This window comes from Populus nigra, chromosome 18 (genome assembly GCF_951802175.1).
Source record: "Populus nigra chromosome 18, ddPopNigr1.1, whole genome shotgun sequence".
NCBI classification, from domain to species: domain Eukaryota; kingdom Viridiplantae; phylum Streptophyta; class Magnoliopsida; order Malpighiales; family Salicaceae; genus Populus; species Populus nigra.
In genome coordinates, this window is record NC_084869.1 from 11,724,680 (window position 1) to 11,751,900 (window position 27,221).

Below are 27,221 nucleotides of genomic sequence, written 5' to 3' on the forward strand. Positions count from 1 at the left end.
GAGGTCGGCAAACCAGAAAAGGTTACAAGAGATAGTTATTCGAAAAGAAATCCAATCGACAAAAGGTAAAAGAAGTATCAAACAAGCTAATAATCAATTCCACATTTCAATGCCATTAATCATAACAAAATTTTGCTGAATCATCCTCTACCTCGGAAAACATCATCCGCCGCTTCTTCTTCTTCTAGCTCCTTGAGGCTTGTTTTTCCTTTGCCTTCTGAATCTTCAGAACTTTCTTCACAATCTTTTGCTCCTCCACCAAGAAAGCCCGGATAATCCTACACGCACACCGAGAACAGTTAGAGCTGGTTTTCGTCACCTTGATAGAAGCATAAAACAGGAACCTGTCAAGGTGACGTACCTCTCCCTAACAGCACTTCCAGACAAGACTCCGCCATAGGCACGGTTAACAGTCCTGCGATTCCTAGACAATCTAGACCTCTTGTATTCAGCAGGTCTCAAGTGAGGAATCTGCAAAGCAGTAAGAAATTATTTTTTTACTGGGTAATCTTTAACAACATGCAGGAAACCATCACCCGTTCACATATTAATGAAAACCTTGTATCAAATAAGCAATAAAAAATTTACGTACCATCATATACTGTTTAATTACATTAGAATAATTCATCTTATTAGCCGACTAGACTAAATATCATAGATTATCATGCAAATAAGAAACTGCAGGGAAGTACAATTAAGCTAGTTTGACTTAAAGAAGACACTGCTTGTCCCTAGATTATCATGCATAATATCTACTATATCTACTAAGCTTTAAGCAATGCTCACCACCCCGCATCACTGTTTGTCCCCTATAGTAACGTTCACGCACGGATCCCCACTCCCCCTATACAATTCCATGACTCTGTAAAACAAGTTAAATATGATCCAAAACATCAAATTTCCAACTCCTACAACTTGAAAATCTACATCAAGTAAAAGGGTGTTTGAGAATGTTATAGATGTAATTTTTAAAATGCTTTTAGCTTGGAAATATTTTAAAATAATGTTTTTGTTTAAAAAAAAATTATTTCTAATATCAATTCATCCAAATGATATGAAAATGCTAAAAAAAATAGTTTGAAGCAGAAAAAATTTAAATTTTGATGGAAAAACAAGTTCAACCTCGACGACAAACGGGCACTATCATTTCATCCAAAATCCTAAATTGAAGGATTAAGCAAGTAAAATCAATGACACAAAACAATATCATCCTAAACACAACTTACCAATTCAAGGCTGTAACAAAATTACATTAAATGCAATAAAAAACAAAATCATTAACAAATTATTAAACAAATACCCCTTGAATCCTCTTTCCAGTAACTGGACATTTGGGTCCACTAGCCCTCTTCTTAGTGGTTTGATAAACCAATTTCCCACCTTCAATCCAGAAACCAAACAAATACCCATTAGCCAGTTGCCATTTTTTTTCACCACAAACAAATACACACACACACACACACACAACAAAATTATAGGTCAATTCGTGTAAATGTTACTGACTTTACCAGGGGTTTTGACAACGCGGTGCTGGTTAGATTTCGTGGCGTAGCTGTGGCGCTTCCGGTACGTAAGTCGCTGCACCATTTTCGTATCAGCTCTTTAGTCTCTGTGTTCGTGTGTAGTGTGTAGTGTGCAGACGAGTGACACAGAGGCAGCGACCAAAAGCAGAGAGTTTAGTACAAGTAAGGTTTTCCTTGGAATCCTAATGCAAAAACGTTGCCGCTTAGTGCAGTTTGGGTGGGCCTAGAAAATGATCGGCCCAATATAGACAAACCTTGTGAGAATTGGGTTTGTTAAGCCTACAATTTGTTTGTGAAGATTTTTTTTCTAAAACAAATTGTTGGTGAGCAGGATGTGAATTATATATATATTTTAATTATATTTGTTATGGGACTTTATGATAAAAAAATGTTTGAACATAGGTGATTGATTTGAGCGTTTATATAATATTATTTATATAATTTTGGATAAATTTTCTTCTGATTAATGAGTTTGCTTTAGGAGAGATGTAAATTATTTTTTAGAATGTTTTTTTTTAATAATATATTAAATTAATATATTTTTTACTTTTTAAAATTTATTTTTGATATTAATACATTAAAACAATCTAAAAAGATAAAAAAATAATATAAAATAAAAAAATAATTTTTTTTTAAAATATTTCTCATAAAACATTTCTCTATCTTAACAACCATAAACTATTTATAATTGCTTCAAGTTCGTATTTTTTAATTATAAAATATTTTAAATTGATTAATTGCTGAGGAATTGACGCGCAGGAACCAACTGGCGCATAATGAATGAAGGCCCTAATCATGTGCATAATCTTTAACCCTTCCACCAAAACTTTTACATTTCATCCTCTACTTCCTCCCCACTTTATCAGCTGATCATCCTCATGCTTAAAAAGGACTAACGGCTGCATGGCTTCACCCTCCAAAAAATTTAATATATTTAACTGACTTTAAATTTTAAAAATGTTAATGAAAGGTATTGTTGAATTGCCGCAGCAAAGACTGAAATAAGAGATCATGAAAAGACTAGGAGAAGCAAGAAGAATTCAGACTTGTTAGAGACCAAGCAGATTCTAGATATCTTATGGCAGCAGGCAAGAACATGGAATGCAAGGAAATTGGCAATCTATCCAAATATAGGCAAGGAAATCAAATTGACAAAAGGTGAAATGAACACATCCAAGTCATCAGAGAATCAAACACGCTAACAATCAACTCCACATTTGACTGTCATTAATCATAACAAAATTTTGCTCAAACACATCCTCTAACTCAAAAGACTTCACTTCATCATTTTGAGGCCTGTTTTTCCTTTGCCTTCTGAATCTTCAAAACCTTCTTCACAATCTTTTGCTCCTCCACCAAGAACGCCCGGATAATTCTGTAGAATAAACACATGAAACCCCACTTAAAGCCAGCCTTCATCACTTCCTAAAAACCACAGAACAATATATTATCAGGGTTGCATACCTCTCCCTAACAGCACTTCCAGACAAGACTCCACCATAGGCACGGTTCACAGTCCTGCGATTCCTTGACAGTCTAGACCTCTTGTATTCAGCAGGTCTCAAGTGAGGGATCTGCAAAGAATGAGAAAACTCAATCAGAACAAAGTACTATCAGATCACTCCTTGTTAAAAAAAGCAGAGTTCAAAACACTGTGGCCCGCAATCATTGAGTGCTCACTCGCTTAAATCTTTAAAAATAAGTAAGAAATCATCAACCAGCCACATATAAATCAAAAACTTATTCAAATAAGCAACAATATGTAGAAGTTAAAACCATTAACAAGATTAAAGAAAAAAATCTTATTAGACAACTACACTAAGTGTTGTTGATTATCATGCAAACAACAAACATCACAGACGTGCATTTATGCAGGGCTGACTTCAAAACAGCATCAAAACTACAAAATATTGTTCGAATTAACCCTTCTATGGTTTAACACTTGTAAGATGAGATTGCAGCAACCTGCTTGACCAGATTTCTGGGCGATACCAATCAGCATTACAAAAAAAATGTTATCTGTACATCCTAAACTCTCGGCCCATCACTCCTCCCCTTACACAGGCACTAATCGACCTACCCTTATACAGGCATTAATGGACCTACGGCATGTAAAAAGTAAACGTAATTCGACATGATACAGATTGTTAAGTTTCCAACTCTTAACCAAAAAACTTGACGCATCAACTTCAACCATGTGTATAATTTCATCCAGAATCCTTAACAAAAGCTCAAGACAAGCAAATCAAAGGTACACAGGTTTCCATACTAGAAGAATAAAAAAGAGCCTTAGGAGTCCAATGTTGTATGAATGATGGATTCAGTTTCAACAAATAACATCCCAGTTAGATGCACAACAAGAACATTACAGATTAAGAAAAAAATTACCCCTTGAATCCTCTTGCCAGTAACTGGGCACTTGGGTCCGCTAGCCCTCTTCTTGGTGGTTTGGTAAACCAATTTCCCACCTTCAATCCAGAAACAAAACAACAAATACACCCATTAACCCACTTTGCTACTCTCTTTAGCATAAACAAAAGAAAAAAAAAACAACACTTTCTTAATAAAAGGAAGTGTCACTGACCAGGGGTTTTGACCACACGGTGTTGGTTAGATTTTGTGGCGTAGCTGTGACGCTTCCGGTAAGTCAGACGCTGCACCATTTTCAGATCACCAGCTCTTAAGTCTCTGGGTGGTGTATGGTGGGCAGACAAAGGAGAGGGAGGCTGGAAACGGAGGTAAAGAAAGTTTATAGCTGGGGTTTTCTTCGAAACCCTAATGCCATCCGTCCCCGCTTGAAGCAATTTTGGGTAGGCCTAAAATCACTGGTCCAAGTCCAATAACAACAACGCGGAAGTCAAGTAGACTGGGTTTTAGTCTGGTGTTTTAGGCCCAATTCCTGGTTCAATATCATTTGACACTTTGCATTCCCTATGTTTAAAGGATACAACGCCTTAATTGGTACGAACAATTTGGGAGATAAATATATGCATATATTTTAATATATAGTTCGGGTGTTGCAGTAAATCAAGATAGTATGAACACACTGATCTACATATTTGAAAAAAATATTAATTTAAAATATTTTTTTTTCAAAAACACTTTTAAAATATAAAAACAAACGAAACTGCTCGTTTCTATATCATTTCTACCAATCATATCATCCAAATCTTCCAAACTAAATTTCACCGAAAAATATTTTTCAATCACCATCACACCAATAAATCACAAAAATACCATGCAAAGCAACATTTTATTTTAAAAGTTTTATCATGTTCATGCGGTGAATAAATTATATCCACAGCACACAAAGAAGAAAAATCTGACAATTCCTATCAGCCATTTAAACCACATGCAAAACAAAAAATCAGGAATCAACTTGTAAATTATTAATATCAAAGAATATATATTGAAAGTTCTAGATAAAAAAAAAATCGTGGGTATTGGGCCATCATAGAGACTGAAAGCATGCACTTGATCATGTTGAAAATCCTGCCTACGAATTTTGTGGTCCAAAACGACATCCTCTTGAGTTTGGTCTCAATGTTATCAAAGACCAAATTTTAATGCCTTCTATTGTCAATAAAAGAGGTATTTTTTCAATTTAAAATATCCCGCGGCTGATGTTTCGCTATCAGAGCCAAGCTGACCCTTTTTTACTCCATGGATTATATATTTCGGGGTGTAATATATCTCGTTATATATTTTAAATTTAAATGATCAGATTTAAATAAACATGAACAATATGAATGCGCTTAAAATATTATAAAAAGGCTTAAATAAGCTAATTAATGATATCTTGAAATAATAAATCTAGTAATTCAGAATATAATCCGAGTTATGTTTAATAGTGAATTGTTTGAGGAGTTGAATTAATCAAACTCAGATAATCTAATTAAAACTCAATTGGGATCCGATAAATATTCTTTATATCCACTTGGCTAGCTTTATGACTAAGATATTAATATATAATTATCAAAATATATAGAATACAAAGTCCTAAGCACTTTCAGGGTATTAGAGTTATTCCAACGTCAAGAACTTTTCTTTCTTGTTTCGAGCCATAAAAAATGAAATAAAAAAACTTTCTTTTTTTGAGCCAAATGAAATTGGATTGGATTTCCACTTGTAACTCGAATTTTAATAATTAGTGTGCCTTAATCATTGACTTACTATTTTTGAGAAATAGACAATCTGACGTATGAGCTTACATCACAGGTAGCGTGACTGTTACAAAAATTTGAGTGATGAAATCACTTTGTTAATCCCATATAATTAATTATACAGTATCTATCGATTTTATCTCATGGATGTTACATAGCAGTTTTAATAAGAACTCTCTCTCTCTCTCTATTCTTTATTCATGTATTTTTTGTTTGAAAACAATATATTTTTTTTAAAAAAATATTATTTTATTTTAATATAATTTTATATTGATCTAAAAAGCAAATTTCAATAAAAAAAGCATAAAAAATTAACATGATTCGATAATTCATACATGATAGAAAGGAAAAAAAAAAGAGAATAATAACCTAAGAAAACTATGTAAGAAATAAAGAATTTTATTTTCATTGAATATTCATGAATATATTTTTTTAAAAAAACAAATTTTATATTAGGTTCATATATAATTCCCAAAGTGATTATTAGTATTATCATAAAAAATATAATTTTATTTAAAAACTATGGTAAAATCAGATAATATTTTAAATATCATTTTTTTTAATTTGTAGTGAGTTCTATTGAAAATTAAAAGGCAATGTAAAAAAGGGTTAAGTGCTTAGGCCTGAAAGGTTGGTCCACCGTTATTGGCTCTAAATAAAAAAAAGGTCAAGCTTGCATCTTGACGACATATCTTACTATATATCTTATTTTAAAGGGTAGACGACGCATTATTTACCCTTATTATGAATTTTTTTTGAATAAGATGGATGATGCATTATTCATTTTTGTAGATGACATGTTGTTAACTTGTTCAAACTCCAGACATCTTTGGTGGCAAAAAAGTTAGGGTTCTAATTTTTGAATCTCAAAAACCTTTTAGGGTGGTTTCACCTATAAATACCTAAAAAAATAATCTTGAGGACATTGTTTGGGTTCAAAAATCTTAGTTAAATTAACAATATGATTAAGAAAAAAACATTGATAGTTAATAAAATGAACAAAAAAAAGCAATGAATAACAATAAAAAATGAGTTGTCAATGTTATACTTGGGAGAAAAAGAAAGAAAAGTTAGGTAGAAATACAACATCGCTTCGTTAAAGATCGCGCTCCACCATCAACAAGAGCTCATAGAGATGGTTCTAATACCACTACCAAAGGTTGCATGAAGATAACAAAAGAGATTGCAAGCGCAGTTAAAGCAATGACCCAGAAAGCAAACCAAATAAAATATAATAAAATCAACATTCAATTCATTTATTTTAACTCAAAAACAAATTTCTTTTTTAAAAAGCTAAATTTAAAAAATAATAATACTCAAGATAATCAAGTCATTTTCAATATTAGTGAAAAATCCTAAAGAATGCAAGGAAAAAAAATAACAAATCTCAATCTCCAATTAAATAAATATTGAAGGATGAAACTGAAAAAAACATGTGTTTAAAAAAAAACTCTACCCGTGAAATCCTAGACCTTGACTTAATCAAGAAGTTCAATTTCCAACCAATTTAATATTAAAAGATAAAACTTGAAAAAATATCAATTTAAAAAAATAACCAAAGTAAAAAGATACCAATTAAAAGAATAAAGATCAAATTTGATAGGAAAAAAACAAAGAAGAATAAAATCACAAAAAAATAAAAATATTATCTCAAATAAAAAATAACATAAAAAACAAGAGCCAAATATAATAGATAAAAAAAATGATGGAGGGTCAAATTGAAAAAGAATTTTAATTTTATAAGTTATTTCAAATAAAACATATAGTAATCAAAATAACAAAGACCGAAGGAAAAAAAATTAAAAGGTTGTTTTGAAAATTTGAAGAGTCAGACGTAGAAATCAAGGAGAAAGGAGAAAAGAAAAGGGAAAAAGCCATTGATAACAAATTAGAGGTCAATAAGTCACAAGTACTATTTAGGAACGGAGGTGTCACTGAGACGATTCTAATGCCATTGCGGAATGCAGTGTTTGGTTATCGAGAGATGCCTTATGCACGAGCATCGCCCACTCGCTGCTATGTTCTTCGCATGTGCCAACTAAATTTGTTTTTACATTATATTTTATATTTATTAAAATATCAAATTGCCCCTAAGTCAAATTGATTATAACCAAATCATCAGAGTGAAAATGCAAAAAAGCCCCTAGATTTCAGTTAATTTTTTTTTTCTTATAAGAATAATTTAGTTATTGTAATATGTTTTTTAAAAGTAAAAATAAATAAAATCCCCTAAACACTAGTTAAATATTTTTTTTAAAGGTAAGTTAGTAATTTTATTGTGCTTCAAAAATATAAAAAGACCAAGTTGTTCGACGCTATGTATAGAGAGAAAAAAAAAAGGTTTCACATATCTTAAAATTAGAAAGAAATCTTAATTTGATAAATTCTGAATGTGAATAGCTCACAGAATCTGTTTAAATAGTAAACTAAAGAATAGGTAATTAAAACTTAAATCAAATAGAATTTTGATAGATAACTAGAAAAAAATAGAAAAATAATTTTTTTTTAAAAAACAGCTGGCTAGTAATTCCGAGTCTAATTCCCGACTCAGCTAATCTTATAAGAGAACAAGCCTTACGAACATGCTCAAATTAATTGTTTTAACCCAATATCTAACAATCGGATCAAGAACTTAATTAAGCACGTTTCTGTTAGAAATTAAGGTTGCTTAATTAATTCAAACTCTTAATTTCTTGAACTTGATCTTATCTGTCTGATCTATGAACTTGTAATAAAAACATCTAAAACAAAAATGACATGGTATATACAAGACCCTCATCAAGTGTTCATCAAGTTATGATATAGAACTTTCTCACTCGTGAGTTGCTTGCACATTTCTTTTAACTATCATCAAATATATATATATAAATCATTAATTTTATTCATAATAAAAAAATAGCTAATAAATTTAAAAATGCATAATCATCCACTAACTTAGGTGAAATTATATATAATGAACCGATAAATACAAATTAATATTGATATGAATTTCACCGACTTGATAGATCATATATATATTATTGCTATCTTTAGAGGAGTTCGTACACTCAGATATATTAAAGAATGATTTTATTTTAATCTCATTATTGTATCACAATATTTAACAAATTGGCATCACAATGACTAATAATTCCACGCATAATAATAGCTATATAAAATAATATTCTTTTATATTTCATTTTTCTAGTTTAATAAATTAAAGTCATTTAAAATGTGAAAGGATCTCGATCCCTTATTATCTCTTGAAACATCGATCTTAGCGACTTTATACTTAAAGTCGGAAGCAGATACCTTCCTTTGCACATACATACGTTCCGTTTTCAATAATAATAATAATAATAAAATGTTATGTTAGAGAGAGAGAGAGAGAGAGAGAGAGAGAGAGAGATATTACTGGACACCAATTTCATCTCGACTGACTCCTGTTCACACAAAGCCACACCGAAGATGTATAAAAAACCCTAGAGCTGAGGTCTTCCTTCTTCCCATTCTTGTTTTCTTACTTCACTTCTGCCTTTTTTTGGCCTCTTTCCGATCTTAATACCAGTACTTCTATTATATATGCTCCCTGTCTTGACTTGACACCCACATAAATGCAACGAGTATAGCTTCTAGCAACAAATTTGTTACTCTCATTGATTTATTGCTTCATGCTTTGGCAAAAAAACATATCACAAGGTATTAACAATAGCTCATAAAGTGGATCCAAGGCATGGGAAGAGGCCCCTTCCATCCGATGAACCGGAGGAGAAAGAGGAAGATCACACCTTCCCTGTCTACTCGGCTCGATCTCAACAAGACATGGATGTGATGGTTTCAGCTCTAGCTCAAGTAATTGGAAGCAGCCACAATAGCTCAGCTCAAGTGCAGGAAAATCCATTGACCTCAACACAATCCAGCACAGAAATTAATGATCAAACCCAACCAGCTGTTCAAGACCAAGGTATCATGCACATATATAATAATTTTTGGAAATTCCCCAAATTCTTTCTTTCCTATCCAAAATCTCCAGGTAACAAATATATATGGATCATGATCACTTGTTAATTAGGACTTTGGGGGTAGGATATATTGTTTTCTGATTGCATGTCTTTCAAATTCTTCATGATTTTTCTTTTTTTTTTATTTCTCTTAAAGGTAAAAATCTTCAAGGAATGGATGAATGAAAAAACTCAAAGCTAAATTGTGACCCTTCTATATATGAAGCTAGACAAACAAACAAAAATGAATTGAACTATATAAAATTCAAATTCCTACACATCAGACCAGAAATGAGTTTTCGACAAGGCATTTTTAAGGTAAAAATCACTTTTAGCATTTAATGATGAACCTTTACAATAATGCATGGATCCTATATATATAATAGTTAAGCAATGAAGAGATCATATACTTCCAATTTTTCTGTTCATCATGACATGAGTGCAATAATCATTGTGTTTTCTTCTAAGAAAACCATTTGAAAGTGCTGTTACGTATACCCTTTACCCCACTAATAATTTACCTTTTGTTCTATCAATTTTCTATCTATTTCCATGCTTCGGGCCTTTTAACACTTTAAATCAGTCTTTTAGCTAGCAAGTATTACTTTATTTTATTCGAATGTAACTAAGTATTTACATGTTATTTCATGAATACTAACCTGGAAACAAAAACATCTTTTTGCTGGTGAAGGGAATGCAAGGAGACGACATTACAGAGGAGTTAGGCAAAGGCCGTGGGGGAAGTGGGCCGCTGAGATCCGAGATCCCAAGAAGGCAGCTCGAGTGTGGCTAGGCACTTTCGAAACGGCTGAGGCTGCCGCCCTTGCTTACGATGAAGCAGCTCTTAGGTTCAAAGGAAGCAAGGCTAAGCTCAACTTTCCTGAAAGGGTTCCATCTGGCGGGACCGAATTAAGTTTCTTTACTAGAGGCCAAGGTTTGCATACGGTTACTGAACCTGTCCCTAATCACATTATGGCTCCTCTAGCTCGTTCCCAACGATCACAGGAAGCATACGATCCAAATAATTTTCAATATCCACAATTTCTTGGAACCACATCAGGCTATGGCTTAAGCCATGTCATGCCGCCAGCACTTCCATTTGGTGGAGAAACATTTCTTTCACCGACTTCCTCCAGTACATCTTCTAATTCGTGGCCGATATCTTCTCAACAGCAGCAGCAACAAGAGGAACTTTTAAGATTATCAATGCAGTTTGGAAGTTCTTACAACTCTCGTTATGATCCTTCTAAATACAAAGACGAGGGGCTCTGATTAATCAAGTCATGATCAAAGAGAGCAAGTTAATTAGGAAAGATCAGTGAGAGCTGAGTTCCTAGTTATGATGTTGGAAAGATCGGTGAGAGCTGAATTCCTAGTTATGATGTTGGTGTTTCTTTTTCACTTGCTGTTTTTTTTTTATTTTACCTTTTCTTTTCTTCTTGTCTTAATTACTTTCCTTGTTGAACTTATAATATCATTTTCCACAATCCCATCTAGGGTGATCAAGAAATGTTGTTTAATAAATTTTGTTTGCATCTTCGCTCCTGGATAATCTCTCCGTGCAATTGATTCAGTTCCATATGTATATATACACATCAAATTGCAATAACCTCTAGCTTTATTTTAGATTCGAATTTATGAAAATGATATTAGAGTTTATGGAAATTATGTAAATACTGAGAATAAAAACATGGATAGAATTGGTGCAACAAGCCACAAAGAGAGTTGATAAATTTTGTTGCCGATGTATTGATCATCAAGACTTCATGTTGTGAAGCCGAGAATAGACACGTAAATATACATGACGAATGAATTAACAGCAGCAGCTAGATATTACCTGATCACTGTTAATGTCTCTCTAGCTCGATCTCCGACAGTATATTTGCAGAGGAAAATCTAAGATACACCACATCAATTCTGTGTCTCCAACTACTGTACGAAACCTGAGACACGTGGAAGCTGGGAAGGAGGCTGGAGGTGCATGCTTTCATCATGCATATATACGAAGCTAATGCCACTATAAATGAAACAGGATCGATCGATCGCAGGGCAGACCTTGAATAGCAAAGAGAGAAGCAGCCATGCAAACTCGATCGGGATCAGATTTCAAAGAGTACTGATATAATATACTTGGATATATATTTATGCAGAGGTTTTGCGGTATGGATATAATTATATAATCATGTGTTCTAATTTTGAATATAAGTGGTTATGGACCATATAGTATATGGTAAGAGACTTAATACGTATATAAGTAGCTTGATCTAGATCTCTAAGTTATCTGAATAACCCCCAGAAAATATATATTGTATACCACTGAAACTTGAGGTATGAGGCAGCACCACTTAGCGGTTTCAGTTTCAAGTCAGTGGTGTGAAAATCTCCAACTTTTATTTGTCACGGAATTCGGCTGGAGTTGACGAAATCTGATATTCAATGCAAAACAGATGAGAAAAGAACAATTAGGGCTGCCATACGTGTTTCTTGCATTACGCGTTATTTTGTCAGGCGCGCAGCCCTGGAACGTCGTGCTCTCTCGTCCTCGCAGACAAACTCATTCATTTGTTGAAAAAGGAAAAAAAAAATCCTTGTTCAGCTACATTCTAGTTTTGACTGTTAGAGCCCTGGGGATGGGATGGGGATGGGATAATATATATATATAGGTATCGAACAAAAATGATTCTTTTGCTTAATTTCAATATAAATATTCATCCATTAACATTTATGATCGATCCTCGGCTTTCTTTTTATTTTTTTTTGTCGGATTTAATATATACTTTATGGGTTTTATTGTTTAGCTTGATAGATACATTGAACAATTAATCGTGGATTTGATTTCTATATATAAATGAATCGATTAATTATAAATTATGGGAAAACGATTTCTTAAGACTTTAAAAAAGAAGAAAGAAGTAATGTACGTTGACTTCGTTTCTTTTTGTCTTCTTAGTTGAACTACACGAACACGTTAAAAGAGTCGGACTTCATCTATATCAGGTAATTATCGAGTCGGACTAGTGCTATGATCTAGTCAAATTATCGATCGATTTTTTTATTCAACCAATAGATAAATGGTTAGACCGGTGGCTTGATATGTATATTTTTTTGCATATAAAATATAACAAGAAATGGTGAGTGCAAGATTTAAGAGGATGGATCGGTACCAAGTTTAATTAAGTTCCATACGTACGATACAAATTATTTTTTTTTAACCATATATATAATGTTTGATCCATCGACTCAATTACAAGATTTGATGGATTTTGACTTGGTCTCTTGCGTTTTTTATCACTGGAATCAACTTAGGCTGATTAGAAAACCAATTTCCATTCAAACTATAGTCAATATGGTATGATTTTGGTTTAATAATCGATTATTTTTATATTTTAAAAGTGTTTTAAAAAAAATTAAAATTTTTTCTTTTTTCTTTGCTTGAAATTAATTTTTTTATATATTTTTCGATCGTTTTGATATGCTAATATCAAAATAAATTTTTTTCAAAAATTATTTCAATGCATTTCTAAGTAAAAAACACTTTGAAAAACAATCGTCACTACAATACCAAACAGACCAGTATATGATATTAATATGTATAAATACATATTAATATGAAAAAAAGGTAAATTTAATTATGAATAAATGGGACATAATCAAGATTGCTTTATAGGATTAAGAACTTATAATTTAGATCCACTTATGATTTTATTTTTTTGAGTTGAAATATTAAACATTTAATTAAATCTAACTTCACTTCAACTTTGTTTGAATTAATTGCTTTTACTAGATTTAATTAATTTCTTATACTATCTTATTTTTATTTCATAGGTTTTAATTAATGTCATGGTGTAATATCTTATATCGGTGGGTGAGGATTTGGTAGCTGACCATATTAGTAGTGCTAGTTGTTGACTTGTCATGCGCGTTTTGGGGCCGTGCATGATCAACAAGAACAAATCCGTGATGACGGTAAAACCCAAAATGGACAATATCCAGCGGGTTTGGCTGGATTGTGACATTTGGTATTAGAGTCGGCCTTACTAGATGTCCAGTTGTGCCGACGGGGTTGTCAGGCTCCTTAAGAGGGGTAGATTGTAATATCCCACATCGACGAGTGATGATTTAGTAGTTGATCTTATTAGTAGTGCTGGTTGATGACTTGTTAGACGCATTTTGGGCTATGCGTAGTCATCAAGAACAAATCAGTGAGAACAATAAGACCCAAAACGGACAATATCTAGCAGGTTGGGTCGAGCTGTGACACATGATATGATTGATAAATGATCATATTCTCATATGAGATGTGTTAATTATTATTATTTCTATACTAAATATTATTTATAACAAAAATTAGTATTTCTAAACTAAATATATTCCATATTCATCATAAACAATTAGAGCTGATAATTAAATCTGACATAGAAAAATGAAATTGTCATGTATTCTTTCATGATCATTATATAAAATAAGTATCAAGATAATTTAATTTTATATTTGAAAAAAAGAAGACGAAGAAGAAAGAAACATAATCAAAGTGATGGCTATTTTTTCTCTTATAATTTCATGCATTGTATTTTCAATTGATTATATATTATTATTGGTTATAATATTGACTTTTATAGGTACTGCTTTTATTATTTTTAAAATTATTTTTTTAAGCATGATAAATCATTTGTATTTTATTTTTATTTTTATAAATAAACATGATATTATTACATATTTCTAAACTAAAAATCATTTGTTTTTATACCATAAGATAACAAATTAAAGAAATAATCAGGAGTGAAAATTGAATTTAATATTATAGAAAAAATGAAACATTCATAGATCCTTTCATAATCATTGTGATAATTTTATTCTAAATACTTAAATTAATTTATAATCACAAAAGAATATATATACATGATATTGTACATATATATTTTTATTTCAATTGATTACATATTATTGCTGGTTATTTTTTAATATATAAGAGGGATATTTAAGCAAGGAAATGAAAACTATTAACATCTCAAAAGACATAACCGTTATATCAATGGTTGTTTTTAATCATTATAATAACAGCATGCTTTAAGATATGCTATTGGTATTTATTTATATGCACTCGGTTCTCTCCCTTTCTCAATTGAGATATTGAGTTTAATTAGAAGTGAATTTTTTTCCCTAATCATATCATTGTGCTACAAGATATAAATTACTATTTATTATAATAATATAATTACTATTTCTTTCCTTGATCATTTTATCTTTCGCCTTTGCTTTAAAGGTAAGGTAATCTTTTCACCATGACATAAAATATTTTTTAATGATTGCGTGAGGTTATTTTGGTGATTGATTTTTTAATGCACAATAAAATTACTAATGTAACTCTTGAATAAAATAAGTCAATGACTTATGTATAATGACATTTTTGTATTTTCATATTTGATAGAACAATATAATTACTACATTACCCTTACTATTTGATTTTTTTAGCTTTGGCTTCAGGGGCTTGGTTGTAATTTCATCATGGTTTATTTGTTATTATTGTTCAATCCTATAGGCATTTTTGGTTTTGTACAAATAAAAAACAAAAAAGTTACTAACACGAGCCTCATATGCCTCGGCCGCTTCACCGTCTTTTGGCACCGCGTGCAGCTGGCATCAATGGTTGTGATTGTAATTTCACCGCATCATTTGATTTGTCCCGACATTCTTTTCATCTCTGGGTGGTACGTGTATGGTGATTCGGCGTGGTTTAGCTTGAAATGTTTTTTCTTTTCTTTTCTTTCTTTCTTTTCCCTCTTTCTTCCTTGGATTGCTTGCTAGCCATGCAAAAAATCATATTAGCTCTTAAATTTATGTTTCCATGCAAAAAATCATATTAGCTCTTAAATTTATGTTTTCTTTTGATTCAATCCCTCTTCTCTTATTTGCAATTGTTTTGTTTATATTAATTATTTCTAATTGAATTTTATTTTCAATCCCATCCATGTTCATTTGATTTTTTTATTTGTTTTCAAATTTCATCTTTATTATTTTAATTGCAATTTGTTTTGTTTTGAATTATTTTATTGATTGATTTGTTTTTTCCAATTCCACCCCTAGTAATTTATTTTCATTTAATTTTTATATCAAATTTGATCATAATTCCTTTAATTGCTATTAATCATTTTCTTAATGGGTTTATTTTTTACAATTCCATCCCTAAACATTTAATTTCATTTGATTTTTCCTTAAACATTTGATTTCATTTAATTTTTATGTCGAATTTAGTCATAATTCTTTTAATTGCTATTTTTTTCTTTTGCATTGTTTTTTTTAATTTTTTTTCTCAATTTCATTGCTTAATATTTATTTGATTAAAAATCTTGCTTCTTTATTTTTTTTCAAGTTTGCCTGTAATGGATTACCCTGGTCTCATGACCTAGGTAATAGATCTGAAGGATTAGCCTAGGTCAAATTCTGTCTTTTTTAAAGCATTCTTTTGAATATTTTTTTGGCGTTATTTGTTTTCCTTTTTCTATTTATAGGGTCAACCCAATTTCATGTCTTAGGCTATGTGTTTGATTTGTTGACTTCGGTTAGTTGCCAGGTTTACTTGCGGTTTTTTTTGTTATATTTTTTTTTTCTTTGAAAAGTTTTTAAAATTTATATTTTTAAATTGGCTTAAAATAAACTTCTTAATTGGATCATGATCCAGGATTTCATAAGTTGCGAGTTTTTTTATGATTTAACCAATGTTTAGGATGTTTGTCTGGATTTACTTTGTTTTTACAGATGTTTTCAATTACACCTTTAATGATTTTTGTAATATCTCACATCAGCGGGTGAGGATTTGGTAGCTAACCTTATTGGCAGTGTTGGTTGCTAACTTGTCTAGCATGTTTTTGGGTCATGCATGGTCACCAAGAACAAATCTGTGATGGTGATAAGCCTAAAATGAACAATATCTGACAGGTTGGACAGGACTGTGACATTTGGTATCAGAGTTTGACGATTTATATAGAAGAACCATGATGAGTATAATAGATATTAGGATTAAAATTGATATAAAGAGGAGAGAGAGAAATCACATTGTAGACATTATAATGAATTAAATGCGCTCGTGAGGTGAAATAAGACAATTTTGAACGATTCCAGGAATGATGAATAGAGATGTAATAATAGAAGGTTAAATGAGAATTTCAAAGAACTATGATTTCGTATCGTTGAATATATGTTCAATTACATGTGTATGTATTGTGTGATTTTCCTTCTATGCTATATTTTATTCTTACTATATTTATTCTATACATTATGAAATTACAGGTCCTTCACATTAATGCCAGGAGTAGTGTTTTAGGTCCTCTAGTCTCCTTTTGTATGATTAGAGAAGAAAATGAACATTAATGTATTTTGTCTCTAAGGAACTAAATGACTTAATATGTAATAGAACTCCTTTTACATTAAGTGTCGGGATATAAAATTATACTATTTTGCATTGTAATCTTAATGTTTATTTACTTCCATTTATTATTAATTATGTTTGTTAATGGGGAAGAAGCGAATATGCGAAATGTTATGCATGTACCATGAATGATGTGTTTTTGAGATTCAACATGATTATGATATAATTGAGAGATGAGTATAAGGTGTGTACAAGATAATTGCCGATAACTTAGGACCTCTCGGTATAGAAAAAACTTTGCTAAAATTTCAGCAAGTCCTAGATAAGTTTAGGGAAAAAAACTCTATTTTTCTTAAGTTAAGACACAAAGTTCCTTTAAGAATGTATTAAATTACGGGGTGTTACAGTTGGTATCAGAGTTACTGGATAAGATTTAGTTGACCATAATATGATAAATGATGAAAGTTAAAATATTATTTGGTATTAGAGCTAGTCTTACTGGCTGTTTGGTTGTGCCAACAGGGTCGTCAGGCTCCTTGAGATGGGTGAATTGTAATATCCCATATTGGCGAGTGAAGATTTGGTAGCTGACCTTATTAGTAGTATTGGTTGCTGACTTGTTAGACACATGTTTTGGGAGCATGCGTGGTCACCAAGAACAAATCCGTGAGGGCGGTAAGGCCCAAAACGGACAATATCTGGCAGGGTAGGCCGGGCTGTGACACTTATTCTTTTAATTGATATTTATTTTATTTTAGATTATTTTATATTTTTTTCATTAAATTGCACCCTCCTTGGATTTTTCTATTAAATTTTATTGTCATTCTTTTTGTTGTTTTTACAGGTTTTTTTATTAATATTTTTCTACTGATCTCAGATTTTAAAATTAAATTGATTGAAAATTGTGCTTCTTGATTGAATCTGGATAAAAAAATTCACAGGACGTGACTTTTAGAGATTAGATCAAAATTAAGAAGTTTGCCATGTTTGTTTTTCCTCTTTCTAAATTGATTTTGTCCTATTTTTTATTCTTTTTTTTGTTATTTTTTTCTTGATTCAATTGGATTAGCCCTCAACAATATTTTTTTCTATTTCACCCCTATCATTTTTTAATCTACAAATAATTTATCATATTTCAAATGATTTTCAATTTCACTCGCTATGATTTTTTTTATTTTTAAAGATTGATCCTAAATATTCTTTTAATTGTGATTTTTTTGTTTGCGATAATGTTTTTTTAGATTTCATCATCATTGGGTTTTTTTCTGTCAGATTTAGCCCCATTTTTTTTTTTGCTAATTTTTTTTGCAATTTTTTTTATTAATAGTTTTTTCAACAATTTCGTTCTTCAAAATTAAATTGGATGGTCGATATTTAAACTTCTTGATTGAACTCGGGTCCATGATTTAACAAGATGCAACTCTTAAGCTAATGTTTTTTTAATTTTTAAGTTTGATTTTTTTTTATTTTCCTTTAGTTTTGTTAGCATTTGATTGTTTGATAATCCGAATAGGTTTGGATGTAATTTTTTTTTGTAATTTTTTTATCAGTTTATTTATTATTATTGATTTTTTTATATATAAATATTTAAACTATCAATTTAATCAACGACTTAGAACTTGAATTTTTTTCACGTATCGCTTTTTTTACATTAAAAAAAATTTGTTCTACCTGCGGCAACATATATCTACTTGTATCTTAAGAGTCCTAGCCTCTCATTAAGATCTGATTAGGCCTGCATATAGGATTAAGGATAAAGCGAACCCCGACATCAATAATTTATATTCCATAATTATACATCTGAACCCACTTCTAGTGCAAAGCCTAGATCAGTTCATTGAAACTCTAGAAAGCTCAGCTGGAACATATACCTAGGAAGTAAAGGAATGCATCCTCAACAATCAAATCACAGTAATGTTCTTTAACATGATTATATATAGCATTTTACAAGAATCATATTTTTTTAATAAGCTAATATTCAAGTTCTTAAAGATTAAAGGTTGAAGACGCGTAATTTACTAATTATTTCGGCTACACTATCCCCATCACCTCAGCTTGCTTTACGGCACCGTTCACTTTAAGAGAAGAAAAGGAAAGGGAAAACAACATAAACCCTACGTGTGTCATATGGCTTCTAGGGTTAAAAAGCAACAAAAGAGAAGTGGGGTTAAAGAGAGCTGTAATTGGAAAAGAACCTAACCTGCAGTCCAACATCCAAGTTCTTGTTTTCAATAATTACGTGTATATTTTGTACATCTTAGCTTTAGTGTGTCCTGTTGTAGTGGTGTTTTCAATAAAAGCTGTAATTGCCTGTGCTCTCCACTTAAAATTAATATAGTTTTTTCCTGTATTTTTTTATTCTAGCGTATTAAAACTATAAAGAAAAAATATTAATTTAATATTTTTCAAATAAAACACGATATAAAAACCTACTTAAAAAACTAAAATTACTATAGTTTCAAACACTCCAAATACTCCACGAATAAAGTGGGCTACTTTTAATGTGATCTTGATAAAATAATAATAATACACACAGTAAACAAAGGAACCCGCGCCAATCCGATCTTGTGTCATCTAAAGGATCCAAATCCTTCAAATGGCTGCTAGCTGGGCCCAATTCTAACATAACTATCAATTTTTACAGGAACACGAACCATTGTAAGTAAACACCTGTAATAATTTACATGATCCAGATCTATGCTTGAGCGTGTAAGATTGAACTTGTTAATGAAAACTAACAGAACTAAACGCTACACTCCTCCAAAGGCCAAACAATAGAATGGGAATGGAAGAAGCCTGAATCCAAGAGATGAGAACAGCTCCCCCTACCTTTTTCTGGAGAGACAGGCTCGCAAAAAGAGTCAAAAGCTCAAGATGTTCACTAGACAAGTGGAAGAACACTAAACGCAGCTGTGGCACTCCCAGTCCCCACGTAATAAGAAACCGACGATGATGGGCCGGTGGAGTAAGAGTAAACTCGTGGGTTCAATAATTCGCATCCCTCACTTCGGCTGCCTCCGCGCTTTTGTCGGTTTTCCATGTCAATGTTTTCGGCTCTCACCTTGTCGTAATAAGGAACCTTTTACTTGACTCGTAGTTTTGTCCCCTTTCTCATATTCTTTGCTCTCTTTCTCCATAGGAATCCAAGTTTTAACTTCAAGCTAAATACTTCTTTATTGAGCTTTGACGGTGCTAAAGTCGACAAACTCATGGCGTCATTTCTTCTTTATGCTTCTAGAATCTGAGCATGGGAGTTTAGGCTTGTGACTGACATAAGACGTGCTTTGATAGTTTATTGATACTTTCTTTGCTAATAAGTGAATTTTGGACTTTTTAAACAATTATCTGTAGACTAACCCCCCTTGTTATAATAAAAAAGATCCCTAGTTGTAAACGAGTAATGATGTGGAATGATGCATTATTTACATCATGTTTGTCTTTGCGTTTTGTTTTAAAAAAATTTTGAATTTTTATTTTATTTTTTTACTTCAAATTAATATTTTTTTAATGTTTTTAGATTATTTTAATACACTAATATCAAAAATAATTTTTACAAAATAAAAAAATATTATTTTAATATATTTCTAAATAAAAAACACTCAAAAAAAATACATGTTCTTACATACGAAACTTCGGATATCATAAATTCAATTCAAACAGTTTTTAAAAAAGTATTGCATTGACTAATAAAAATAATTTTGCCTAGACCATTTTGCAGAACCTTGTACAGAATACTTGAATCAAATAAGCGTGTTTCAATTCAATACATGAATAGGATTTTTACAGCATATCTGTGCTCACATGCACTCATATCAAAACCAATATTTATATTTTATTTATTATTTAACGAGTATGAATTTTAAATATTTACATATGATTTTGATATTATTTATTATTCAATATACTTTATATTGTACCTATACATGTATTTGTATTTTTAATTTCATTTAATAATATCTATTATTTATTATTTGATAGATAAAAATTATGTATATATATACAAGGACTGAGACTCCTACTATTCAAAAAATTCTGGGAATCTATTTGAATGAGTCATTCGTCGTGGGTGGGCACCGTCAGTTACAGGAGTCAACGAAAGTCCATTTAGAATTGAAAGCGAAGCTCAATCTAACAGAATCCCAGGGTTGATTTTCAATTCTAGTTAGAGTAACCAGACGTGGTTGTTGATGAAGCATGGTGCGGTGTCCAAACCTGTAAGGTACGTATACTACGACTGTGTTTGGCAACGTAGTGCAAACCGTGTTTCTAAAAAGTTTTAATTTTTTTTATTAAAATTTAATATGATTTGTATGTTTTGGATTATTTTGATGTGCTGATATCAAAAATAATTTTTTAAAATTAAAAAAAATTATTGGCATGTATTTCCACACAAAAAGTTATTTGAAAAGCAACCGTTACCACAAAAGGTTTTCTTTTGTTTTTTTTGCTTTAAAAATATTTTTATAAAAATTTAAATATTTTTTATATTTCTTGCTTTAAATTATTTTTTTGTGATTTTTATCATTTTGACGTGCTGATATTAAAAATAAAAAAATATTATTTCGATGCATTTTCAAGTGAAAAATACTTTGAAAACTAATCGCTATCACAATAATAAATAGACTTCAATGATATAATAAACTAATTTCTCAAGAATATCATAGTCTCCACCATGAATGGCTTGCTTCTAATGATTTTTTTAAAAAAATAAATTATCACAATTAATTAAAAATTTAAATGGAATAACACAAGTTAAATATTTTTTAACATGTTAGCACAGTTTTAGCTTGTCACACTTTAAAAGCATAACATTTAGTAAATATTATTATTACCAAACGTGATAAACATAATGTACAATTTAGAATAACAACAACTTAACATGTCATGTTTTTTAAGCATGACATATCATGAAATTTAAACCCTTGCTCAAATTAAAGAACACAAACACATAAGCCATTTCTCACACTAAAAATGACACCAACATCCCTCCTCTCTCTAAAAAAAAAACCTAACAATTACTTGTTTCCCCTCTCAAAACACCCAAACTCAAACCCATCTTAGTTTCCAAATATTCTAAGATGTTCTCCTCTTAAAAAACCACCAAAAATGATCGTTGCCGTCGCCACAACATTTTGTAGTCCTACAAGTAAAGTAAACATAATGCATTGTTATTAATTACGTGGATTTTATATTTAATTTATGTTTGACTTAGTTGAAATAAAATTATTGTTTAGAGTTTAGGTTGAATTTAGAGTTTTTTGAATTAATGATAAAATTGCTATGAATGCCATCAATTAAGATTGATATGATGTGGTTTAACATGAGAATAACATCAATTAAGAATTAAGAATTTCAATGAATTAAGCATTGCATAAAATTTTAGATAAATTGCTGAATTATAGATATTTTGTGAATTGGTTGGAATCAGCTAAGAATGCTATCAATTATGCTTGACAATTGCATGCAATAGAGCATGAATGAAGTAGAATTTTGATGAGGTATGTATTTGCATTGAATTGTGGATAAGTTGCCGAATTTGCTATGAATTTATGTTTGATTTTATACAACTGAGAGTTAAAATATCAATTAGGCTTGATATCATGAATCTTGTCGGATTTTGGTGAATAATGTATTGCATTATATTTTGGGATTTTGTTTGAATTTTCTATGAATTTTGACGATTAGGGTTTGATTTAATGCAATTTAGTTAAAATTATGTTCGATTGATTAAAATCATATTTTATTTTTTTTACAGAATGTCTTATAATATCTTTATGCTATATCATTACAATGATACTATTGTTTCTGATATAAACATTGGTATCATCTACAATGGCAAGAGTAGTGTTCAGTTAAATAGTAATTTAGACATATCATATGCGGAAATAAAAAAATTGTGTCATAGACTTGGACGGGGTGAAATTATAATAATATTGAAGTTGATGTACCTTATAGGTGTCAAGTTGATGAATACTAATATCATCATGTACTGAATGTATATGATAATAATTTTAAGATAATGATGAATTTTTTCATCCATAAACAATCAACCAAATTCTTTATGTATCTCAATTTCCCAATCTTAGTTTTTTGTGTTCCGTTTTAGAACAAAGATATTATTTAAGTATCACGTTTCAGAACCATAACAACATCAAATTCTGCTAATTCACAAATTTTTTTTGCTGCCGCGTTATGTCAGCAAAACATTTTATTTTCTATGCTAGTAGCCCAAAATAGCCGCTTCTTATAGAAAGAGAGATGCGGAATTAATCTTGATGCAGAAAGGTCTATTATTTTCCCTCGGACAGCTTGTTTCCCTGCCCGTCCTTGCAGAGGGTGAATGGCACTGGAAGCTACCTAAACTGACCAAATTCGTTCTATCCTACTTTAAATTGACCGAAGTCCGATCTATTTGTCTCGACATCAGCTGTCTGGTCCTAAGGGCTGACACACAAGTCAATGCTTGTTGTCCTGATATCCAAACATAATTTTCGATTGTCAAGACATAAAGCTCAATCTCTAAATAAGGTCATTTATGAGCGAAGGCCACGAAACAGAAATAACAGAGACACCTGCAGCGTGTGAACTCCGTCAATCCCAAACTAGTTCCAAATCCAGATAACGCCAGAGAACTTTTCCAATGCCTTTGGTAGAAAATAAGGCATTGCCTCGATTGGATACCAGTCATTTGCTGCTGCTGTAGTTAACCACAGCACAACTTAAACGGTTGTTATCCAGTCACAAAGGGTCAATCATTCCAGAGGGACATTAAAAACGCAGCTGTTCTGATGCGGAAATCGTTACAGAAAGATGTCAAAAGACCAATCACCTTTGGCTTTTCACCAGAGGCATTGGAGAAGCTACCTGTAATGTTTATCAAAATTCAAAAGTATCCTTTCCAATTAAAAGAAACCCACACACCCCAACTGATGTATTAATGTCCACAAGAATTTAGTCCACTGATGAGATTACATTAAGGTTATGACACTGACAATTGGTGTAATATTGGATCACTACCTATTTGATCTAGATTAACTCAAGGAGGTCAAAACGGGCTTCATAGCTGATAATTCTATGAAATCAAAGTATAGTTTCTGGAGGGATGCATCAACACATTGATGAACATTCAAGATCAGACATCTAAAGAAATCATACATTTCCCTCAGCTTTCTTTTGATATACTTCTTCAAGGCATTCTTTAGCTCTATGAACCTTCGACTGGAGATAAAAGCTACCATTTTTGGCATTATTCTCAAACAATTTGTCATATTTCTACAAGCAAGCAACAATTGACATATTGTTAGGAATCCATGAGAGATCTAATACTATAACAAAAGGTCAAAGTACAGTTTGATCTAAATAATAATTCCTAATATTTCATGTCTTCGTGGAGAACCCAATGTGATCTCTAACTTGAATGCTAATTCTGTAATTTTCACAAATCCATACGAATTTCAGAATATAAAATTTAAGAAGAGCTAATCTCCTATGATGCTTGTTTATATTTCATGGAGAATAGGTTCCATGCAACATGTAAAAGCTAAAAATAAGATACACATAACAGAATGCTTCATTTTTTACCATCTTAGATGTTTCATTTAAATGGATTTGCATTTCTCATAAAAGCAAATGCGATAAGGAACAAAGGTATTGAAATAGGATTTCTAATTTGCTAGAAAACATATTGTTCTGAAATAATAACTACTTATAGTGTTATAGTTAATGGCATTATTTTCCACCAAGGACATACATTACTAGGGATTGAAGACATACCTGCAAGATCTCCTCCCATGTTGAATGCTCAGTAATGCCTAGAATTTGCCTGGCTTCTGGTTCAGATATCATTTTACTTCCTCTTCTAATATTCTGCACTGTTTCGTGGGCAACACCAGATTTTGAAGCATCTGCAATTGGCAACAGAAGTTGTGAACCAGATATTGAAGAAGGCTAAATACAATATGAAAATAACTAAAAGTGAGGCTTGCTGGATTGGTGACCCAATCTAAGGATCTCCAAGGGCTGAATTTGGAAAGAAAACCATACTTGCAAGTGCCTGACGGTACGCTTGAGCAAATGCCCTCACCATAATTCCAGATCCCATGACAAGCAAATTAGCAAGCAGCCTTGCAGCCTGAACAAACAAATAAAAGCATGTTAGCTACATAATCATTTATCTTCAATAATCCCTTTCTCACTTTCACTTGAGGAGTGCTGGGTCCAAAGATCCATGCCATTCTGAATTGTCTAATGGACCACATGGTGAACTCTACTACTGATCTCCACACAAATAGCATATAACATTGGCTGACAAGAATAATAAACCAGCAACCAGTCTTACTGTGCCCATCTAGGCCTTCAGCATTATCCAAAATTTAGATTGAACGTGTATCGGTTAAATAGCATAATCAAATCAAATCATCTATTGGGTTCTGCAAAAGACTATTAAATTGAAGTATTGTGAACCTGTCTTATCTGATTGTACAGTCTAAAATACCTCCATGATGTGAAAATATAACAAGCACAAAAGACAAGATGGTTAATATTAACCTAGCAGCTAAACTGCATACACCAATCAGAAACTAGATATTACTGACAAGATAATACAAGAGAAATTCTAAGATGAGATTGTCAAGGGAATTGAGGCCTTCATTTGCATCTAAAGATATCTGGTGCCTACACTTCTAGTCAAGCAAAACATATCACATAGATTCACTCTTAAAGCATCTATATTTTTCAAGTTATGTTGACCCTATGACACTTCTAGTCAAGCAAAACATTTAGCAACATATCACATAGATTCACTCTTAAAGCATCTATATTTTTCAAGTTATGTTGAAAATGCCATGTAAATTACCAAGAAGTTTCCATAAGGGAATCTACTACCTCTCACCAAATAAAACCCATGCATAAAAAAGGCACTATTCCCCCTTTATTTTTCTAAAAGAGATGCACTTAGCAAGCAAATAGGCATTGACAACACAGTTTCCAAAGTGGCTCACTATGAGACCAAACAACTCCACGACACCCACACCCCTCATACTAGACAATGGATTTGGCTAGGCCACTTTAGGAAGCAGCAGCCATGGTGCTCAAAATAAGCTCTTGTCAGCAACAAGTCATTCAATTGCTCATCAACAGGGTAATACCACAACAAAACTATATACAGTCAAGGATGGACAGGAGAAAAAAAACATATAATTGTCAGGAGATGTAGTGTGATGCATGAAAGAAGATTAAAAAAAAAGAATAACATAATCAAAGAGAACATACCATCGCTTGAGGAGATGTATAATTCCAGAACAGTAGGCACTGGAAAGATTACTTACGAATTCAACAAACCTACAATGTCATAGCAAGCTGTTATGACACAGGTGTATTTCCAACGTAATTGAAGAGACAAAACAAAGAAACCTCAAAAATTATAAAGAAAACAGACATTTTTCCAAAGAAGATATATATTTAATTATCAGAAGAAAAAGAAGAAGAGAAATTACTGATGCAGCTACGCAATAGCTTTCATCAATCACCTTCAATCCACAATAAATTACATACATCATCAACAAACTTGAAAAAAAAAATCAAAATTTGACAGATCAAGTCATTTCTTTCTAAACTAAAACTCAAATTTACCAACTATTCTCCAAAGTTAAAGAGTTTGTATGCAAAACTGACAATGCTGCACAAAATATCTCCCTTTACACTGCTATGCACATAATTATATATATAAAAAAATCCTTCAATACCATTGAAAAATAAAAAGAGAGACAAAACCCATCAAGATATTGTTAAGATTACTTTCTTGCAGAGAAAACCAATTCTAAAAGCAGCCCAAGAAGCAAAACTAATCCAGTCGGCATCCAACATTATTATTCGTAAACAAGCTTTGAATTGATATATTCAGAACTGATTGAGACAACACAGTTTATCAGCAATAAAAAAAAGTTCGATTAAAAGAAGCAGAAAGTTTTCTATTCAGCAATAAAATATTTAAATCAAAAGAAGCAGAAAATCTTCTTACAGGAGAAAATTTGAAGCTGTGAGAAAGCAGGTTGTCGTTTGAGGTTGTTTCTTGCTGAAGGGGAAGTAAAGTGTTAGGGTCTTGAGTTTTAACAAAACCAAATGTTTCCATCGCTGGAAAAAGGTCCGGGCTTCCACCCTACCAATATGGCGGTTACTTACCGAGCCCACT

The 27,221-nt window shown here is 31.5% G+C and overlaps 4 protein-coding genes across 4 annotated transcripts; 1 reads left to right on the forward strand and 3 right to left on the reverse strand.

Moving 5' to 3' along the window:
- Positions 1-35: 35 nt before the first annotated feature.
- On the reverse strand, positions 36-1,680 carry LOC133678527 (large ribosomal subunit protein eL34-like). Its single transcript, XM_062100853.1, has 4 exons — positions 1,509-1,680; positions 1,301-1,380; positions 362-471; positions 36-278 (listed from the first exon to the last, which is right to left on the reverse strand). The coding sequence occupies exons 1-4, from the start codon at positions 1,585-1,587 to the stop codon at positions 185-187; spliced, it is 363 nt and encodes a 120-aa protein (XP_061956837.1). The 5' UTR covers positions 1,588-1,680; the 3' UTR covers positions 36-184.
- Positions 1,681-2,644: 964 nt separating this feature from the next.
- Positions 2,645-4,285, reverse strand: LOC133678149 (large ribosomal subunit protein eL34). The gene is made up of 4 exons (XM_062100364.1): positions 4,108-4,285; positions 3,912-3,991; positions 2,988-3,097; positions 2,645-2,898 (listed from the first exon to the last, which is right to left on the reverse strand). Exons 1-4 carry the CDS (start codon positions 4,184-4,186, stop codon positions 2,808-2,810), a joined length of 360 nt encoding a protein of 119 aa, XP_061956348.1. The 5' UTR covers positions 4,187-4,285; the 3' UTR covers positions 2,645-2,807.
- A 4,763-nt stretch (positions 4,286-9,048) lies between these two features.
- LOC133678395 (ethylene-responsive transcription factor ERF114) lies at positions 9,049-11,211 on the forward strand. The gene is made up of 2 exons (XM_062100686.1): positions 9,049-9,629; positions 10,358-11,211. Exons 1-2 carry the CDS (start codon positions 9,488-9,490, stop codon positions 10,936-10,938), a joined length of 723 nt encoding a protein of 240 aa, XP_061956670.1. The 5' UTR covers positions 9,049-9,487; the 3' UTR covers positions 10,939-11,211.
- A 12,693-nt stretch (positions 11,212-23,904) lies between these two features.
- LOC133678332 (mitochondrial import inner membrane translocase subunit PAM16 like 2-like) lies at positions 23,905-27,199 on the reverse strand. The gene is made up of 5 exons (XM_062100625.1): positions 27,051-27,199; positions 26,303-26,371; positions 25,076-25,163; positions 24,806-24,936; positions 23,905-24,304 (listed from the first exon to the last, which is right to left on the reverse strand). The coding sequence occupies exons 2-5, from the start codon at positions 26,303-26,305 to the stop codon at positions 24,182-24,184; spliced, it is 345 nt and encodes a 114-aa protein (XP_061956609.1). The 5' UTR covers positions 26,306-26,371; positions 27,051-27,199; the 3' UTR covers positions 23,905-24,181.
- Positions 27,200-27,221: the final 22 nt, after the last annotated feature.

Bases quoted from the DNA above. Each gene is read 5' to 3' on its own strand.
- LOC133678527 (XM_062100853.1), bottom strand. From the start codon at position 1,587: ATGGTGCAGCGACTTACGTACCGGAAGCGCCACAGCTACGCCACGAAA. The intron at 1,381-1,508 runs GTAAAGTCAGTA...TCTGGATTGAAG, and splicing joins CCGCGTTGTCAAAACCCCTG to GTGGGAAATTGGTTTATCAA. The intron at 279-361 runs GTACGTCACCTT...GTGTGCGTGTAG, and splicing joins GGAAGTGCTGTTAGGGAGAG to GATTATCCGGGCTTTCTTGG.
- LOC133678149 (XM_062100364.1), bottom strand. From the start codon at position 4,186: ATGGTGCAGCGTCTGACTTACCGGAAGCGTCACAGCTACGCCACAAAA. The intron at 3,992-4,107 runs GTCAGTGACACT...TCTGGATTGAAG, and splicing joins CCGTGTGGTCAAAACCCCTG to GTGGGAAATTGGTTTACCAA. The intron at 2,899-2,987 runs GTATGCAACCCT...TTTATTCTACAG, and splicing joins GGAAGTGCTGTTAGGGAGAG to AATTATCCGGGCGTTCTTGG.
- LOC133678395 (XM_062100686.1), top strand. From the start codon at position 9,488: ATGGATGTGATGGTTTCAGCTCTAGCTCAAGTAATTGGAAGCAGCCAC. The intron at 9,630-10,357 runs GTATCATGCACA...TTGCTGGTGAAG, and splicing joins ACCAGCTGTTCAAGACCAAG to GGAATGCAAGGAGACGACAT.
- LOC133678332 (XM_062100625.1), bottom strand. The intron at 24,937-25,075 runs GTATGGTTTTCT...TGCCAATTGCAG, and splicing joins GTACCGTCAGGCACTTGCAA to ATGCTTCAAAATCTGGTGTT. The intron at 24,305-24,805 runs GTATGTCTTCAA...GCTTGCTTGTAG, and splicing joins CATGGGAGGAGATCTTGCAG to AAATATGACAAATTGTTTGA.